Raw genomic sequence first — 20,668 nt, 5'->3', positions numbered from 1 at the left:
TTTTTTTAGAAAATGCATCAATCTGTAGACTTTTTTTTTCCAGTTAGTTTGATACAGCGAAGTATCCACGACCACACATAACAGTTCTCTTATATAGAAATCATGATTCTCCAAATTGCAAACTAGCATTTTGGCTAATGGTTTCAGATCATTTGCTTTGGTTGAGGATACTCAGAGCTGTCTGTTTAGGGAGAAGGTTCCTTAGCTGTATCTGATTCGGTACCATTATCTCTCATCTCAGTCATTCCGTCCTGGAGCTAAAAGTACACTCCTATCTGAGATAAAGCTTGTAAGAGAATACAGAAAGGAATTCTCTATTCCCTAGATTAGAGAATTAAAGACTCCAAGGACAGATGGGAGAATTTTTCTCAGAGTTCAAAATCACAATTGAGATATTGAAGTTATGCTAGAATCTGGACAGAGATTATTTCCTTCTATTTCACTTTTAAGCTGAATCCATTTTGAAATGCTATAAACAGCACAAATAAGAAGAGGGCCTATTGGTATTTATTTTGAATATGATCTGCATCAAATTTGGGTCAAGCCTGACTTTAATGAAAAGACTTATGTTCAAATCACATAGTTTAGATATCCCTGGAAGATTTGCTCACACACTGACACTGCGTTACAGTGGCTGAGAGTGATGAATAAAGTCAGCTACGTGAAAGGACATAAGCAAGTATCTCTAATGAAAGCACTGGGACCTTCCCCCCAGCAAGGCTGGCTGGTTTTGAATAGTCTCTCCTCAGATTTTGCTCTCAAGCTCAAACAGAGTAACATTTACTTTATTATTGTTTAATATTTACTCACACAGCACGAATGAAAGAAAAGAAAATACTGTGAATAAATATTAAGCGGCCACATTGAAAAACGAGAATGGCAGGGGAGGCAATGAAATGCTATATAAGGCCAAAGTTGATCCTGTGTCATTTCACAAAGATACAAACTACAAAGGGAGAATCCTCACAGGTGGACTTGGCATATCAAGCCCACCTGGATAATTCCGGAAGGATAGATAATTTGGATTAAACAGACATCAAACCCTTCTCCTGATCTTGCAAAGTCATTTTTTTTAAATGGACTTGACACATTATTTGGCAATTTTTTAAAAATAGTTCTTTCCAAGAAAAACTAAACCAAGAACAAATCTATCTACATAATGGGACCACATCACTTTTGATTGAGAGACATCTCGAAATACTTTTAACAAATTAAAAGTGAGAACTTTGATACACTTCTAGGGACGCACAGGCTTCCAAGTTACCAAAAGGGAATGAGATATGGAAGATAGAACTTTCTTTCTAAAAGCAAATGACTCCATGGTAAAAGATGAATATTACTATATTTAGAGTAAAACTTAATCTATTCTCTTGTATCTTTTCTTTCCTAATGCCTCATATGAGAAGGATATTATTTACTTACTTATGCCTATGTATCCACAGGTGGGAAAGAGAAAACATGCGACAGAAAAAAAAAAGTTTGAACTGTAGTTAATTTGAGGTGATTATGAAAATACTAACAGGAACTTGATTTAAACATTTGATATGTATATCCAGAAAAGAAAATGCATGTTTTTCTATGTTCTTTGTATTTACTCATAAGAATGATACATAATAATAGTTCAGATAAAATCGTATGGCATTTCTTTAGTTGTCTTATCACATAAAATAGCTGGCTATCTGCTTCTTATAAATAGGTAAAATTCGCTTTCATTACACAGGTTGATTTCAATCCCAAAACTGATATTTTAAATGAGATTCAAAGAATTGTTTCTATGTCCTACTGAAAAATTAGTCCACACTGATTTATAAAGAAGACAAACGTACTGTTTGGAAGAAAGTAAATATACAAGTACTATGATGACTATTACAGAGCAATTGTTGAATCTGTATAATGTTATTAATTAGATCGTTATGATTTTTTTCAAAATGACCTTTGATTTTTTTTTTCTTTTAATTTGATAATAATTCACTCAGAGCTAGTCTCTTTTCTAGTAACATACGGTTTGAATCCCTGTATAAAGTTTTTAAATAGATACGTTAAACATTTGTTAAAGATGTGTAAATGTGCAGAATTCAAAATACTTCATTAGATATATAATTGCAAAATTCTCTAAGTCTACCACAATTTTTCAAATAATAGTAGTCCCTTAAGTGTTGCTATCTGAAAATGGTCACCCCATCAAACGATACTAATTCCAGATGACATTTTAGTAGATCTACTTTTGTTAAATAAAAATGAATATATGCCACTCACTAATTTTAGATAAAGCAAAACTTTACACATAAGTCTTTTTTAGTTTCTGAATTTTTTTTTGCTGGAGAGAGGTGGTTAATATAAAGAGAATCAAATCGTATTGGCTCAATTCCTACATTCACCAGTAATTCAAAAAGGGACCATCTTTTTCAACGCATTAAAAAATGTTAAAAACTATATTTAAAGTATGAATCCTGTATTATTATTTTAGAATAGAATGTCAAGCACTTAACTGTCAAGCATTAAATTCAATTTTAGCATTAAGATGTACAACATTAAAATCAGTTTTATCGTTTTAAAAACTTTTTAACATCACCTCATATAATAGTATTAATATGGCAAATAATACTGATATGTGTTTAAAACCAGTTTTCCCATTAAAAGGTAAATTTCATAACTTTTGAGGCTTGCTTGATTCCTACTAGTAAATGCTACAAATGTAACACAGTCAAATAATGTGTTTTAGTCCCTCCACTCCACCGAATTCCAGTTAATAAAAGATGTCTTGGATTTAATTCAGTCATATTCAAAATTTTATAATATCCTTGGTTGTTTTGCTTTTTCATGTCAAAAAAAAGTTACTCTTGAATTTTCAAAACGTAGGCAAGTTAAATAAGTCCAAAAAGAATCAGATTATGAGGGCAGCGTCATTATGGAAACATCTGTGAAATCTTTTCACAATAATTAAAAAGTTTTTCAAATNAAAACGTAGGCAAGTTAAATAAGTCCAAAAAGAATCAGATTATGAGGGCAGCGTCATTATGGAAACATCTGTGAAGTCTTTTCACAATAATTAAAAAGTTTTTCAAATGTGGATGATTTAATATTGTTTAGAGGTTGCAAATATTGTGGGATCAGTCTCTTTTGAGAAGAACATAATGAAAAGCATATTCTTTAAGTGGTTGGATATTTAATATTTAATTTTTTATTTGGGTTTCAGATTTTCATTCAGATTTTAATTACTCTATCTTACAACATCCTAAGATAGTATCTTTAAAAACGCTATGATTTTAGACCATAACATTGGTTTTAAACTACTAAATAGGAGTTGGCTTTTGATACCAAATCAGGAATTACTATTTTATGATTATGCTTTATTTTTCCTTATTTCCTATGAGAAAAAAATTTTTTCCAGAACGTATTTTTAATTTTGGAGAAAAACATTTTTCTGTGTCATTGTAAAGGTTTACAGATTAAATAGACTATTCAAGCTAGTCATCTGCCAATGTCTTCTCCAACTTCCTTTCTCTTACTCAGTTNTTAAATAGACTATTCAAGCTAGTCATCTGCCAATGTCTTCTCCAGCTTGCTTTCTCTTACTCAGTTTTTAATGTTCTTTTTTTGCTTGCTTGTGTTTTGGTTATTATTTTTCAATTCAACTTTTCTTAGGTTCTCATCTTAACAATTTTTTTTAAGAAAAATGCCATAATTCAAGTAAACTGCATTTCCTCATCAGGCTGAAATGAAATACTCACCCCCCACCATCCATCACACCCACCTGTCTGTCAGGGCGGCTGCAAGGCCTACTTACATGGTGCTGTCTCCCAGCTCCTCATACAGGTGCGCCCCGGGGGGAGGCGGGGGTGGCGGGGGCGCGGCCACAGGTGCGGGCGCTGGCGTGGCGGGCTTGGCTGCAGGTAAGGCCGACTGGATTCGCGCTGTCTTGGTGCATTCGGCTTGGCGGCTTGGGTAAGGCAAAGATGTTTTGGAACACTCATTTTAGAAATCATATACTTATCAGTTGGTATATAAACCCACTAAAAACACCAGGAACACAGATATTTGAACTTATAAACTGATACAATAACAAAAGCATGCCCACAGGGTATCATTCTCGTGTACCCTCTTCCCCTTCAGGTCTTTAAAATATTCACCCTTGAATAATGGGTAGATTCAGTAGAAATATTTGCAGGTTAAGCGAAATAGTAATAATATTAAAGGTAGGGGGCAAACTATCTATAAAAATGTGGCTAATAATTGGTGGTTACTGAAAGGATCTCTCTCATAATAGGGGCAAAGCTGAGGATGCATAATGTTGAAGATACATAAGTTTTCTTTATCATTCATCTTCCATCTGTTTCAAGAGAAGTTATTCTATTTAAAATGATTTGAAACACTTTTGACATTCGTTGCCAGAGGCTGTAGTTTACGAAGGTTCTCTCTCCTGAAGAGGGGGGCGATGGCTGGCTCTGGTTTCCTTCGGATCCCTAGGACGCCTGTGACTCTTGCCTTGGAGCTTTGCTGCCCTTTCTGAAAGTCCTGGAACTGTTAGTTCTTCCTCAAAACCAAGATCTCAAGGTGTGGAAGCTATCAAAGCAAACTGCCTTTTTCCCATTTCCGCCCTCATATCCCAAAGTGAAACCAGCTCAATTCTGCACATACAAAAGCACCAGGGAATCTGAACTACAAGTACACACTTCCTGCAGATACAAGACAGACAGACAATACACGGTCCTGGACAGGCTGACTGCTTTATCAGGAGCATCTGGGGTTTTCTTCTCATAGAACGAAAACTCACATGCAAGATGTTAATTATACTTACACTTTAAACCTGTTTCGAAAAGCAATGAGTGAGAAAAAAAAGAGAAAGCGACATTAGAAGTATTGCATTCATAATATTTTAACATCTGATTTATTGTACATGATGAATAATTTACTGGTTAAACTCATAATGACACCGACTTAATGACACAGCAGGGAAAATGAAGTATTTCAATTCAGAAAGTCAGAATGGGGGGAGCACCTTATTATTACTGGCAACCTCACAGAAGCTGTGAAAATATTCATTACAGGGAAACAAAGAAATGAACTAAATGGAGCAAGAAAAACTGGATGAAAACATGGAGACGTGACTTTGAACTCTGATGGAGAAATGGTATCGCAAAGATGATCTGATCTCTATAATCGTCTTCTTGGTGTCCTGAGTGTGTTACAGGGATGGAGTCAGGCAGCAAGCCCTGAGTACACCCGGGGCTTCCCTTTGAAGCAGAGGCTGGGATTCGAAGGGGCCCCTCCCGGGTCATGAATCCACGACACTTTTTTTCCATATTTGCCCCTTAGCTCTTCCATGTACAGAGAATTTCAAAAACCAATGTTAATATGAAAGAAGAGCCATCCATCCAGTCTTATTTACAAGCAGAATAGAAAACCACAAAATTAGAGTTGTAAATATTAGACTATTACTTTGAAACACGAGCAGGGCTAACCTCATTTTGATTGTTAGTCTACAAAAAGCAGTGACTAAAATGAATTCATGGAGTGTTGATCTGATTAATGAACTAAAAAAAAATAATTAAATCCACCTACAAAATGTTTAAATGCTAAGCATCTTAGTGGTTTGTTAAATTGCAGACCACTGAGTATAATGTCTAGGATGCTTCAGTTTTGGTCACGGCATTGTATGCCAAATATGAGAAGTTTCCCCGCTGATTTTATTGCTACAGGATTCCTTTGGGAAGCAGTGCAATGAACAACTGTAACACAAATTAGCTTTAATATGAAAATTAGTGCTGGCTTGATGGCTTAAAAATTTAAAACCATTTGTCCACTATTAAGTTGGTTCATAGCTTTAGACTCGGTGTATCAGTTGATTTGTTAAGGACACTTCAGACTCCAATATATCCACCTTAATGTATTTGCAACTTCACATTGCTTTTGTGATGAAAGATATTCCTATGGCATCTTCATACAGAGCCTACCTTTCAACTTTTAGGCTGGGATTACCTTGCCTGATTTAATTCAAAAGAAAATTCTCATTGTTAGAGAATAAAGACAACAATTTAAGAATATATAAGTACTATTCAAGTCCTCCCCGTAGGCATTTTAAATGATGAAGGGCAGTTCTACCATTATTTCTTCCTCTGTGTATGTCACTAATTGATACGACTTACGATCCCTGTCTGTCATTTATTTGCATTTTGTGGTACTCTTAAGGCCGTTGCTCTTAACCTATTCCACAACTGTTTTCACCAGTCGTTATCAATACGGATACATTTTAAATGCCTAGACCTCTATCACAAAGGTTCCCAGCACCTAGCATCAAATAAAGCATAGTTTACTAGACGACTTCGAATACAGATGCCTGCGTTAGCCATAATTATTTTACTTCTTCGAAGGGCCTAAATAAGAAAAATATAGATATTTTCAAGGGAAGTATTTGCCCATAGGAACAAGGAAAATGGAAGGCCTGCACAGCCAAAATATTGTATCATATGTTACAATATGGGTTCTCGCAGGGCTACCCAGGAAGGAGGAACCACCATGGAAAATGACATGCAGCATACTATGATTTTTAAATAATTTTGCCAACACTGTGGTCATTTACACAGATGCAAATTTAACAACTTGGATACAATGCTATCTTGACCATGTGGTTAGGTCGTAGACCTTCCTCAGGACCAGGGATATCTGCATATGTCATTCCACTGCCTATGACATTTCCTAGGATCCCTGCTGCCTTCCTTCCCCATGCTCGGAACCTCAGCAAGAGTTCGAACACAGCCACAGGAGCTAACCTGACAGTCCTATCGGAGGGGAACATATTAGGAGCACAGGAACATTGAGTATTCTGTGGGAAATGTTGGAAGTTTGTTTTGTTTTCCCTTCCTTTAAGGAAGGCCACTGAGTGCAAGAAGGATACAGCAATCCCCGAAATGTTTGCTCCATTCCTGTTTGGGGACTCCAAAGCCATGTCACCAGGGGTGGTTTTTCGATGATGCCATGTTTCGGTCGAGGAATACTTACTGTCTGTAGCTGACCAGAACCACCAAGATGGCGGGAATACAGCACAGGATAATGATGAAGGCGAGGGCCAGCAAGGCCCCTTCCGTGTAGCCCAGACTTTCTCCTCGCTTTTTAATGCTGGTCACTGCCTCTGGGGTCCGGATCTCCAAAATGCGTCCTCCTTCCCCGTAATGCGGCTGGAAGTCTTTATTGATATCAAGCAGTTTGCCATCCAAAAATCTTTATTGTTAGATAAATAGTAAAATCAATGATGTTAACAGAAAAAAATTCTTTAACAGAATTTTGTACTTTTCATATTTTCTTTAAAAGCATTTTTGTAAAATATTAAAAATATTTTAAAGAAAATTTTGTAATATCTTGGTACTATTTTATTAAATATTAATATTTAAAAAATAAATTTGTGATATTTTCTTTAATTGAAACACAAGTTGAGTCTATCTCATGAATAAAAAAATATATAAAAAGAGCAATGAAGAAGAGCAATACCACCTATATACACATATCACAGATATTACTAACAATGACCCTCACTAATATACTCACAGATTGGGAAAAATAATTACCAACATCACTGAACTTAGTATCACTCTGGTGAAATTATTTACATTATTAAGTTATTCAGGTGAATAAATATTCTAAATTACATATAGGAAAGTTTAAAATTGTATCCTGCATTTTGTCTGCTTGGGTCCTCAGAAAAATCCTGTAGAACAGAACATTATAATGCTAATTTATTGCAGGCCAGAAAGCTACACAGTTAGGGCCACAAGTCCGAGACACCAACCCAAGCCTTCAGGCTCCGAAATCTACATTTGTTTTATATGTCGACACTCTCAAATCCCAACCAAAATAACATTGTATGGGGAAGAGGTGAACAAATTAAAAGGTGTTTCCTGCCTAGATAGGGAAGACTATATGAATGATGCAGATAGGAAACCAGTCAGGATGACAGAAATTAGCCAATTTAAGACAACGGTTCTTGCAAATTCTTCCTCTAAATAATGCAGTTTCTACTATGGGCATCACATTGGGGTACGAGTGATAATCGAGGAATAATTATTACATAATTTTATTGGACTGAATGATTTTGTTACATGTGAAATGTTATGTTGTAATTAGCAGGTAATAGTTTTTTTCAAAATTCCTTGGGAACATTACAAATCCTACAGTACTGATGTAACAGATGTGTCCTTAATATCACAAAGCCACATCATGTCTTAGGTGTTTTTATTTTTCAATTTTTAAAGATGTTCATCTATAAAAATCAAATATCTTACTATAGAAAACTGGAAAGCACAAACTGTCCAAAAAGCAAAAGTACTCATAGGCCCCCAAAGCAGAAGCTGCTCACATTTTGATATATCCCAATTGAATCTCTCTTAATATTTTTATTCTCGTAATTAAACAGCATATATGAAGTGAAAACTATTATTTTAGAGACATATTGCATAATAGAAACCACTACACTTATGTTGAAAATGCAGAAAACACAAGAAATGGGGAAAATTTTTATTTTTGTATTTANAATTGAATCTCTCTTAATATTTTTATTCTCGTAATTAAACAGCATATATGAAGTGAAAACTATTATTTTAGAAACATATTGCATAATAGAAACCACTACACTTACGTTGAAAATGCAGAAAACACAAGAAATGGGGAAAAATTTTATTTTTGTANTTGACAGAGAGACAGCCAGCGAGAGAGGGAACACAAGCAGGGGGAGTGGGAGAGGAAGAAGCAGGCTCCCAGCGGAGCAGGGAGCCCGATGTGGGACTCGATCGCAGGACCCTGGGATCACACCCTGAGCCGAAGCCAGACGCTTAACGACTGAGCCACCCAGGCATCCCATGGGGAAGAAAAATTTAAATGGCCCAAATTTCACCAGCCCATGATAACAAAGAGCACCATGCTTGTCCACCTTACATCTGCTTTATCCCTTTTGACAATTTTAATTTTCTGAGTGATCCTGCTGACATTATATGTACTGTACAGAGTTCATAGCTTCCTTATGGAAAAAACAGATAACTCACATCGGATACGAATTCCACTGGGTAGTTTATTAGACTTGCCATTTAAGAAACCCAATGGCTTAGATAACTCAATTTTAGTTTGAAAGGTGTACATGTTTTTACTCAAGTTTTCATATGATAATGTAAGGCAGTTAGGATTTTTGTTGAGTATTTTTTTTTTTTACAAATTTGCTTTTGTAGATACAAAATATAGTTTTATAGCAATTTTCCTAGGTCATTTTTAGACATGTTAAAAAATATAATAAAGATTTAACCATGGTTCCAAGTGCTAGAACAGAATGGTACCACATTTTGTTTGAATTCTTTATCAGAAAAGTTAAGAAGTTCCAAATAACGTAGAGATTAAGAGTTCTTCTGCAAGAAAACACTATTAGAGAGTGGGAAGAATCCTTAGTTTGGGTGAGGACTTCACCCGTATCCTGCGGAATCCACTAGATGGACCCACTTCTACAGGATTCTTGCATTTCACATCCCATCACCTGACGGAAGATTTGTTAGTCTTTTTACAGTAGAAGAGCTCCATTATTTTGATATTTACTTTGGTTTATTTCTCAATGTAGGTAAACGTCCTCATTGTTTCCTGGAATAGTCAATTGCTTCTAAACCCACACCTAATCTGGAATATCCTTCTTTTTGCTTTCTACATGCAAAACAGTTTTGCCTAAGTGCAAATTCCATAAGATTTTTCCTTAAAAAATTGTGGATCCGATTCTCATTGTCTTTTGGCATCTTATCGTACATATGGGGCCTCTAAGGCTTATCTAATTTTTTGTTTCTTTATAATTGAGTCACTTTTATTTGTGCTTCAATGGCATGAAAATACATTCAGATACTTTTCAATGACACATGATGACATTTTCATTGATTTGGCTGGGAAAGTAATGGCATCTTTTCATTATATTTTTAGTTTATGTTTCTGGGATCACTACACTACAGTGTTTTTACCTCAGAGATGCCTACAATGGTCAGATTGTATCTTCATTGCCCTCTAAATATATTTTGATCTCTTATNATGCCTACAATGGTCAGATTGTATCTTCATTGTCCTCTAAATATATTTTGACCTCTTAAAATGCGTATCTTTCCCCCCCTTTTTCTTAATGCCTCTGAACTTCTTATGTATATACTTCATGCGGCCAATTTCTTCTTCAGGTTTTTTCTCATTTCAGGCAAATTTGGAGATTTTCCACCCCAAGGTGGAAAAAAGTAGCCCCCAAACCTTCAGGGTTTTGTTTTACACTTTTTCTGATTTGGAGACAAAGCTAGTTTCCATGTCAGTCCTTGAAGAAACACTCTAATTGGCCTCCCTGGGAGTGTGTGCTGACCCACACCTAGGCAGTGAGCAGATAGGGTTGGCGTCCAGCGGGGAAGGCAGTGTAGACGCCCACCACCAGCACCGTGGAGGAGGGGCACTGGTGGTGTTGTTTCACCAGAAACGGAAGTATTCAGGGCTCCTCAAACACACATACCATTTCACTGTCCCATACGGTCTTGCTTTCTACTGAAAGTGTTTAACTTCCTTCTAGTAGTTTCTGGAGAATGTTTCCAGAGATAAATTCTACCTCTGAGTCATCAGGATGTGATTTCTTTTACTTTGTTTTTCAGTATTTATTACTGATCCCATTTTGCCCCATGCTTACTTATCTTAGGAAGGAGATCTATCTGTCAGATCTGCTCTGTTTTCGTGATGAGTAAGGGACAGGTGAAGCTAGGGAAGGAGATATAGGAAGGGGGCCAAGAGGGTCAGGCTCACAAAATTCAAAATGGTGGGAGATGAAAGGAAACCAGAGATAAGGCAACAAACCAGACCGGCCTGCGCTAGGTGTCAGAGGTGGGGTTTCGTTGTAACAGCTACTTGTGACCAAGAAAATTACCAGAGCCTAAAAAGGAAGTAAGCCATGGAAGGTGTTATCACTAGTTTTTGCTCTATGGTGATATCGATAGAGATGTTAAAAGGATTTAAGTTCCCTGGTTAGCTTTCTATAAAAGACCATCCCTAAAAGCCCTCAGTGGCAACCCTGTTGGGATCCCTCTCACTCCTGAGAGCTTTTTCTGTTTCCTTGCTTAATAAACTTCTATCGCTTTACTCATTCTTTGTTCACGAGATTCCTTCTTTGACTCCATGAAGCAAGAACCTCGCTCTCCCACATCACTGAGATGACATAAAATCCTAAGTCAGTTCCTTGTCTTCTAATTCACTCTGCTGATGGAGCACATGCAAACACGCACTCCTGCCTCTGTTTACTTGTAAGGGACCCGACTGTCAAAGTACGGTGTGCAAGCACCGGTGGATGCTGCATTTTACCTTGAGGGTTATGCTATTGCAATGCACATATGAATGTAGAGATAAAGGGGAGGGTGAGCAGGAGTATGCAGTCTGTACTTCACAAAGACCTGAACCAGATGGTAGAGGGGCAGCTGTCTCTTTCCCTGATAAATACCGTTTCTGGGTTTCAAACAGGTATACAGAGGGAGCTATGGTTAACACATCTGCCCACATCCATTCCACTTGGATAAGGTCGTTTTGCTTAATAAAGCAAACCATGGGTAGATCACTATTTCCTTTATGCAGTTCTAAATTATAGGCTAATTTATATTCCTTAATATATACATCATACTCTACCCCTAGTAAACTAGAGTCTAATAATTAGTTTTCCATTATTTAAATTTTCGCTATTCTTTATTTTTATGGGCTTTTTCCCCCGATCTTGGGAATTTGAAAGATGCTTCATAAATACTTGGTAGTAAGATTCTATTTTAAAGTATAAATGTGTTATTATACACTATATTGTAAATGCAGTTTGTAGAATATACAGGCCTTTCCTACCTTCTCCGTTTCTCATTTACCATCTGGACAATGTTAAACAGGATGGATGTATAAAAAGGTGCATGAGCTAAAATTTTGTTTTAAACAAATATTTAGTTAAGTTCTATTTTAAAGTAATATAATCTGTTTCTGTTAAGGGTGCAGAAAGCCATATACCCCGTGGCTCCCACCCTAATGACAAAAAAGAGATAATACGAAAATCATAACTTTTTTGCAAGCAAAATTCCAAATTCCAAAGAGTGACAGTTTCCTCCACAGGGAGATGAGACCATACGTTGGTTCACCTTTCACAAAACAAGGAAAAGGTGGCTGCCAAAAAAGCAAATAAAAGAAATGAGCTAAAATGTTTTAAAGATTTTATTTATTCATTTGAGAGAGAGAGAGAACAGAAGCAGAGCGAGAAGCAGACTCCCTGCTGAGTGCAGAGCCAGACTCCGGGCTGGATCCCAGGACCCTGAGATCATGACCTAAGCCAAAGGCAGATGCTCAACTGACTGAGCCACCCAGGCATCCCACAAATGAACTAAAAGTTTAATAAATTTTTAGAACCTCAGTATGTACCAACATATAAAGTGGGCATAAGAGACCCATGAACACAAGTGGGGGCTGGCGTTGTATTCACTTGCAAACTGTTTTCCAAGGACCCTCATAAAATAAACAAGGGACAAGGCTGGTGACGGGAGAGAAATCCCTTTCTAGTGCAAGGTTATAGGGAGCCAGCATCTAAGGCTGGGGCACCCTGCAATTCTATGGACCTGTATCTCCCACAAAGCAAGAGCCTTACACCACAGAAAGAGGGGAGGAAGCATCCCAATCCTTAGGGGTCAGGCTAAGTCTACTGCTTCTGGGGAAGAGGCATAAGCAAAAATCCATTCCATGTGAAGGAGGAACAGGAGTTCTCTTGGGTTGAAGACCCTGTACAGAGTAGAGGTCTACTACTGGTTGGGAGGGGCAGGGAACTCCCTGACACCCAAGACACACCACAAATATGGTGTAGGGTACAGCTGCCATGGGAAGGAGGAGGAGAAAAGCCGAGAGAGCCTCAGCCCAAGTCTGAGGCACGCAGGCTAGACAAAGAGAACAGAGAGCCACGGAGCCGCCGTGCTGCATCTCCACCGTGAGAGGAGAGCCAAGCAGTGAGCTAGGGCACTCAGCCCCGATGGGAGGGTAAGAGAATGCAGAGAAGCTCCAGGGCCTGTGGAGAGACCCAGCAGTGGGACCAGACCAGACACAGCCCAGATGCTGGGACATCAGAAGGACTTTGATACACCTCTGCTTAGCACTTTACAGAATCTAGCAGAAAGCAAACAACATGCTTGAAGTGATGGGAAGTTCAATAAAGTGGTAGAAACTCTAAGAAAGAACCAAATGGACATGGAAGACTTTTTTTTTTTTAACGATACAAAGTTGAAGAATTCCTTTAATGAGCACATCAACAGCTTAACAGATGAATCTGGGAACTTGAAAACAAGGCAACTGCAATTATCTAAAGTAAAGCACAAAGAGAAGAGAGGGCAAGGAGAAGAGAAGGAAGACAAGAACAGAGAGCCTCCAAAACTTGGAGAAAAATAAATTTTAATTGAAGTCCCAGAATGAGAAGAGAATCTAGGTTCTAAGAAACACTTGGAAAGATAATGTCTAAGAATATTCTAGAAATTGAAACAACATAAAAACCAAAACAAAAAATGANTCCCACTCCCCCTGCTTGTGTTCCCTCTCTCGCTGGCTGTCTCTATCTCTGTCTAATAAATAAATAAAAAATCTTTAAAAAAAAAAAAAAAAGAATATTCTAGAAATTGAAACAACATAAAAACCAAAACAAAAAATGCAGATTCAAGAAGGTCCAAGAACCACAGCAAGAATAAAAGCAGGATAAAAGGAATATATGTGTACTGCAAAAAATCTAAGTAATTCAGATAACCAAAATTAAGATCAAAATATTCATCACCTGGTAAAACAAAGTAAGTAATTAACATGTCATTATAGCAATTCCGATCTTCTCGATGTTTTTATAAGCTTTAAAGAAAAGTTTTGATACAATTAAATCAATTTTGAAAAATCAAAGTGAATTTCTCTGAGGAAATACCTTTTTTGTTTGTTTCTAATTCTTTGACCCGAGAATTCCAACATCCTCCAAAGCTTAGATTTTAGGATCAGGGTAAGGTGAAAGAGCAATTCTATTTCCATTGTTCTGGGTGTTAGGTGATAATCTTAATGTTCTAGTATATTTGTTCAGTGTTAAAAACTAAATTTCAATAGCTCTCTTAACTACAGGATAGAAAATAATACCAGTGTATTATGAGCCTTGGATTATGAAATATATCTACGTAATTTCATTACAAAATGTTTTAAGGAACAATTCTGGGATTTAGGTTATTATATTAATAATTAATAATATATTAGACTTGTATTATTATCGTGTCTCTCGGTTACTAGCTGAAGCTGCTAAGGGAAAACTTTAATACTTAACAGCCATTCCATCCTCTCTTTAAGATAGAGAATTCTGATTTAGAATTATTCTCGATTTTTCCCTTTCCTGGTTATAATAGTTATTCAACTGAATTTCTATCTTTAGTCTCTACAATATAANTATTGATTTATTTGACAGAGATAGAGACAGTCAGTGAGAGAGGGAACACAAGCAGGGGGAGTGGGAGAGGAAGAAGCAGGCTCTCAGCAGAGGAGCCTGACGTGGGGCTCGATCCCGGAACGCCGGGATCACGCCCTGAGCCGAAGGCGGACGCTTAACCGCTGTGCCACCCAGGCGCCCCTCAACTGAATTTCTATCTTTAGTCTCTACAATATAATCTAGGTTTGGGAAAGCTTATTTAGAGTGAAGGTTGTTTCTACTTCCTAGTGTCAGCTGAAACCCACTTGGCTTCAGTTTCCAAACTGTTTACCTCTAAAATTTTTTACATGTGCAATTCACATTATGATCATCATTACTTTACTCTTTTTGTTTTGCTTTGTTTTTAACAATTTTGTTTATTTATTCGACAGAGATAGAGACAGCCAGCGAGAGAGGGAACACAAGCAAGGGGAGAGGAAGAAGCAGGCTCATAGGAGAGGAGCCTGATGTGGGGCTCGATCCCATAATGCCGGGATCACGCCCTGAGCCGAAGGCAGATGCTTAACCGCTGTGCCACCCAGGCGCCCCCATCATTACTTTAGTCTGTAAAGCTAGGCTAACAGCCTAAAGAAAACAGATGTTTTTATGGTTAGAGAAAACACCCTAAGTTCAAACAATCTACCATCATATTTAAAAATAAAACCAATGTCTGTAAAAACACAGAATGCAGATGGGTTTGAACAAATGTTAATAATAACAATTACTAGAATATATGTAATTTTAAAGTATATTTCTAAATGAATTTTAAAATTAATACAATATGCAAAAATTGGCTTGGTAGATCTAGCATGCTTCTTCATCTGGAAGTTGGTTCTAGACCTTGAGAGGAAGCCACCACTCAATCATCTCTACTTTCCCACCATGATTAACATACCATCTTGCCTGTGCTAAATAGCTATTAAATTTAAGCTGATGAATAACATACTTAATAACTGTGGCTCTTTTATAATTAAGTTGCTATTAAATCGCTATTTCACTGTTGCTAAAATAGCAGCAGTGAAATTTTGTTGAAGAAAAGATTTACCTTCAGAACAGACTCAATTCAGAATGTATGGGTTTTAATAAATAAACGGGTAGATAGATATTTGCTAAGTACATATAAGTAGCCACATAGGGAATATATGTAAATTAGTATATGCATATATTTATTGAGTGCTCTTCAGTATATACAGACAAAGGAAAACTAGAATCTGAAATTATGGATCTGGGTACATATATATATATACACACACAAATACTGATAAATAGGATATATACATACGACTATGTATTGTATATTGTTTAAGTAAAAATGTATTTCAATTTAAATGAGATTTGCATTCCAAGAGTCTGGTGGACACTAGGTGGCACTAGAGCAAAGGTGAAACTAACAACAACAAAGTAAGCTGTTGGAAATAATTTCCGGGGGGAGAATGCATAGCTGCGTTTTGCTTAGAATTCACATTTTCTTTATTTTTAGAATTTGTAACTCAAAATATTCAAATTCACCAAGATGAAATAAATAGATGGAAAGTATGGACTTAGGTGGAAAGGGTTATCCCCTTTGCCCCCCACACCCCAGTCAAGGGGGAAAAAAAAATAAAAAAGATACTAATTTTTGCTGATTCAGCCTTGAGGAAAGCTAGATTTATTCTTAAAACATGCCTACTGACACTGTCTCAGGCAAACTGATACTTGAAGGCATCTGTGCTCTCCCCCTTCTGACACAGGGGCATGGAAGCAGGAGCGAAGCTGGCCTGAGGTCATCTCTGGGAGCTGCCCCTTGCTCCTAATGGAAACTTCTAACCTCCAAAGTCACGCTCCCCCACCCCTGGCCCTGAAAACATCGAGGCACGAGGACCCTAGATACCGTCTCTGGTTTCTTTGCTTACACTTCACTTTCAACAAGGAACTGGTGGGTTTTAAACTTTCAGTACTTACAGCCTTAAGTCAGGATAATCCGTAGGTGATACTGTGACCACGGATACAGACAGTAAAAAGACTTACTTAAAAAGCTCATTTCTGTCGATGGCTCTGTTGGTTTGCGGGTCGATCGCGTACACAGTCAGGTCGCACTTGGTGTAATCTTCTAGAGAAAAGGCGTCCCCGTGCCTGCGAGCACCAATGGACTCCACCACCACCTTTGCACCGGGAATTTGCTCCTGGACATAGCGATCCAAAATCCTGTAGTTGAAACACAGTACAAACACGACATTCTGACAGGCTTTCTGGGGGGAAAATATCACTCTCAACTTGCAATGACATTTAGTTAATGAAAAATGATGACAGCCTGGTTTTTGCTAATGTTTACTGAATATAAACACTTGAAAAAAATTCTCTGTGTTTTTTCAGCATTTAACTCCCAATGATGCTAGAAACGAAGTAAGGTAGAAAGAGGTCATCAACCATGTCCTCTTTAAGTCTACGCTTTTGGAATTTAAGATACCATTTGAGCTTTACGTGTCTCATGGGAATTGGCCAACTATGTTGTACAAATAAACCGTCTATGGTTTGTAGGAGGCAGGGGGTCTTAGAACTCTCGAATTCACATGGTTGGTGTTATAACTTGTACGCTCCACCAGATTCTGTGATACGTGGCGCATAGCTGTGGACCAAGGTCCAAGACCAGGATACCTGTTTCGCTCAGGGTGTAAAGACTCAGAGCATCAGAGCAATGAGAGGAGGTAGAGTGGTTTTGCAATGGCAGGTTTACCAGGTTAAGAAAAATACTGCATGCAAATCTCAGAGGCTATTCAGGTGAATACAAACAACGATAAGATCTATCATTTGGTCTAGAATCAACAATATTCAATAGAAAAGGCGGAAGTAATGTTAACCTATAGGTAATTTCTGGAAAATACATTTTTTTTTCTAATTGCATAATTTGATTTTAATGGAAAGCACAAGTTATCGCCATATAAGTGTCTGTGGTCTGTATCGCCACAAATGACAATTTCCTTAATGTCCTTTCCTTATTAAAAACTTTACATTATTAATCCCCATAGATTAACATCAGAATGTATGCTATTATTTATAGACATTCAAATGTAAATGAATTGATTTTAACAAGTAGACACAGCAAGTGTTTTTAAATTTACCTATAGATGCAATGCTCCATTTGGAGTCCCTGTTGTGAGGCCCTTTCCAAGGGGGCGGGGGCAGGAGAAGCAATATAATCTAAAGTCCTTTAATACGTCAGGAAACAGCTTTTACTTCAGATGCCAAAAGTGATCTGCTTTCTGCTCTATTAGAAAAAATGTTGCCTTAAGGGTCTGGTGTGTGTTTGGTTTGCCCTTGTCCGAGGAGCAGCACTGATGCTGAGCCTGAGAGACATGGCAGCCCCACTGAGCCCAGGTGTATGGTGCCCACACCAGGGGACGAAACCCACGGCAGCGAAGTGCTTTGTCTGTTGCTTTTATTTCCTTTTTAATTGTATCTGTTTGCTTTTAAATGTGTAGGAAGCAGCATAGTCAAAGTCCCTCTTATTAAAGTACTATTCATTCTCGTCCTTTTCTCACCAGCTCATACCCACGGGTCTGTCTGCCTGACAGTATCTCTTCTGATGAGATCCTTGCTGAGGAATAAAGAAAAGAAGAATGTGTTCTCCCCAGAACCTGAAGAGAATGGCTGCACGAGGAGACAACGACTGTGGAACAGTGTTAGCCTGTGTTCTAGGATTCTTTTCCTGAGACACTTATGCTCCCTAAGAAGAAAGGGAGAGAGAAAGAAAGAGGGAGAGAGAGAAGGAAAGAGGGAAGGAGCAAGGAGAGAGAAAGAAAGAAAAGAAAGAGAAAGAGGGGAGGGGAGAGGAGGGGAAGGGAAGGGGGGAGAGGAGAGGAGAGGGAGAGGGAGAGGAGAAAGGCAGGCTGGCCCTGGGTTCAACAACATTATACTCTTGACAGTTGGTACAGGTGTGAATGGGAAGAACATCAGAGTAAAGAGCTCGGACGTTTGGGTTCAGTTTTCAGCTCCTTTCTTTACAAACTGCAAACACTTAGACCAGTAAGAAGCCATCAAGGGCTCAGACTCCTTAACCACAAAATGAGGGAATCAGCGGCCACGTGGGATGATTGTGTGCATTAACTGCACGGACACTTACAGTCAAATCTCTGTGCGGTTTGGAGCACATAGTCACTATTCCATAAAATATGATTATGCTTATTATTAACTTGGCTTAAAAGTTTGCATTAATAAACTTCTCCCATGCCTCTAATTCATTTAAGACATTTAATGAATTTGTAGACTGTTAAGAAAGCATGTTTCTCACTAGTAATATTAGTTCACAAATCAAATCCAGATATGAGGACATTATTAAATATGCGGCAGAAGGTGGCCTTCCGTCCCAGTACTGCCCTTTAACAATTTCTAACTGCTGCAGGGCATGAACACATCGATTAAGTATGTTCCAGGGAAATCACTTATTTTTGCATAAACTATGTCTTCCTACAATGAAGAAACTTGTCTGTTGAGCTTGTGTCCTTTCCTATATTTCGGGGGAATACTGCAGAATCATGTGTGACTGAAAATTTGAATGTGCAATGAAATATAACTGTACTAATTCCTTTATCCCATCAGGGACTAATACACCAATGAAGTCTAAAAATGCGTTATATCATTTAAAACATGTCACAATGTCTTCTCCCTGAATTCTTTCCTCTTAAAACTTTGGAGATCTTTGGGAATGAAATATCTCTTATGATGAAGAAAAAAGTGTCCAAACTTAAGCTCCTTCCTTACCTTTTCTGATAAATATATGTTAAACTAAATTTAAACCTTTTTAAAGAGAACACATTTTGTAAAAATCTGTCTTTCCACTTCTCATCTATATCCATCTACCTAAGCATTTCTGCCATCTCTGTTTCTATTACCTACATACATGAATATATTACATATGTACATAAATATATGCTATTCAAAGAATGGCTCTTTAGCCCTATCTTCAAATGTACATGGGTACATTGTTGCTTCCTAAAGGTTTCCTGAGCTCATGATTTTTTTTAGTCACTTACTTTGAACTGACTCATATAAATTAGTACAGTGTTTAAATTGCCTTTATATTTATGTTTTGCTTTAGATTATTAATATCTCAAGCCAGTTCATACATACAGTTTGGAATCAAATGACATTGAGAATTTACTACATGTAAATTCATTAAGAACAAACATGTCTCTCCAGCCTATCAGCCTAATTATTTGCACACTACTAGTATACAGACCACATGTATACAGAGACACAGAGAGACCTCCATTGTTGCTTATCTGTAATATCTGTATCATGCATTTCTCATTATATCAAGGGAGATGTCTGCAATGACATTTATATAATGTTAATAATACGTAGGTCCAGGTGGTATGATTTTGGGTTTGCTGTAAAAAGTTCCTAAAACCATTCCTCTTTGTATTATGTTGCTTGAATTTCTTGTAATGGGCATAAGAAAACAATACGGTCATACTTTTAAAAACTCTTTAGCTCCCTACTTCCTCCTCCCCAACTTAAGAAAAAAATATTCTTAAAAATATTTATCTATTTATCTGAGAGCAGGGAGAGGCAGAGGGCAGAGGGAGTTGGAGAATCTCAAGCAGACTCCCCACTAAGCACAGAGCTGGATGCCGGGCTCAGTCTCACAGCCCTGAGATCAGGGCCTGAGCTGAAGGCAGACGCTTAACCAACAGAGCCACCCAGGCACCCCAAGAAAAAAGAAATCTTTATATAAATTTTCAGAGTTTAAAAATATAGAAGATTAAGTTGGAATTGTAGTTGTCTAATAAATTTATAGCAAAACTCAGGTAAGTGGTTAGTGGGAAATTTTCATTCACTTATTTATTTTCATTCATTCATTCCATAGATATTTACTGAATGCATACCACGGACCAGGCACTGTTCTTGACACTTGGAATATATCCAATATATCTATACACTTGGAACAAAACCAAAATCTCTCACATCACAGAACTTGCTTTATAACTGAGCAAGATAGACAAGATAATAAAATAATAAAATGTGGGGCACCCAGGTGGCTCAGTCTGTTAAGTGTCTGCCTTTGGCTCAGGTCATGATCTCAGGGTCCCAGGATCGAGTCCTGCACCAGGCTCCTTGCTCAGCAGGGAGCCTGCTTCTCCCTTTGCCAGCCCTCCACCCCCGGCTTGTGCTGTCAAATAAACAAAAATCTTAAAAAAATTAAAATTAAAATAAGATAATAAA

General features: G+C 37.5%; 1 protein-coding gene across 1 annotated transcript in view; it reads right to left on the bottom strand.

Moving 5' to 3' along the window:
* PCDH15 (protocadherin related 15) overlaps nucleotides 1-20,668 on the bottom strand; it is a 1,685,023-nt gene that overhangs the window by 25,511 nt on the left and 1,638,844 nt on the right. The window contains exons 31-34 of the mRNA XM_034662367.1: nucleotides 16,475-16,651; nucleotides 7,000-7,218; nucleotides 4,799-4,807; nucleotides 3,788-3,940 (exon numbers count right to left, since the gene is read on the bottom strand). Of these exons, the coding sequence (XP_034518258.1) occupies nucleotides 3,788-3,940; nucleotides 4,799-4,807; nucleotides 7,000-7,218; nucleotides 16,475-16,651 (558 nt within the window). The remainder of the gene's footprint in view (nucleotides 1-3,787; nucleotides 3,941-4,798; nucleotides 4,808-6,999; nucleotides 7,219-16,474; nucleotides 16,652-20,668) is intronic.

This window comes from Ailuropoda melanoleuca, chromosome 6 (assembly GCF_002007445.2).
Source record: "Ailuropoda melanoleuca isolate Jingjing chromosome 6, ASM200744v2, whole genome shotgun sequence".
Taxonomy (NCBI): Eukaryota; Metazoa; Chordata; class Mammalia; order Carnivora; family Ursidae; genus Ailuropoda; species Ailuropoda melanoleuca.
The sequence above is the reverse complement of the archived record's forward strand: the minus strand, read 5'-3'. Positions and strand labels throughout refer to the sequence as shown.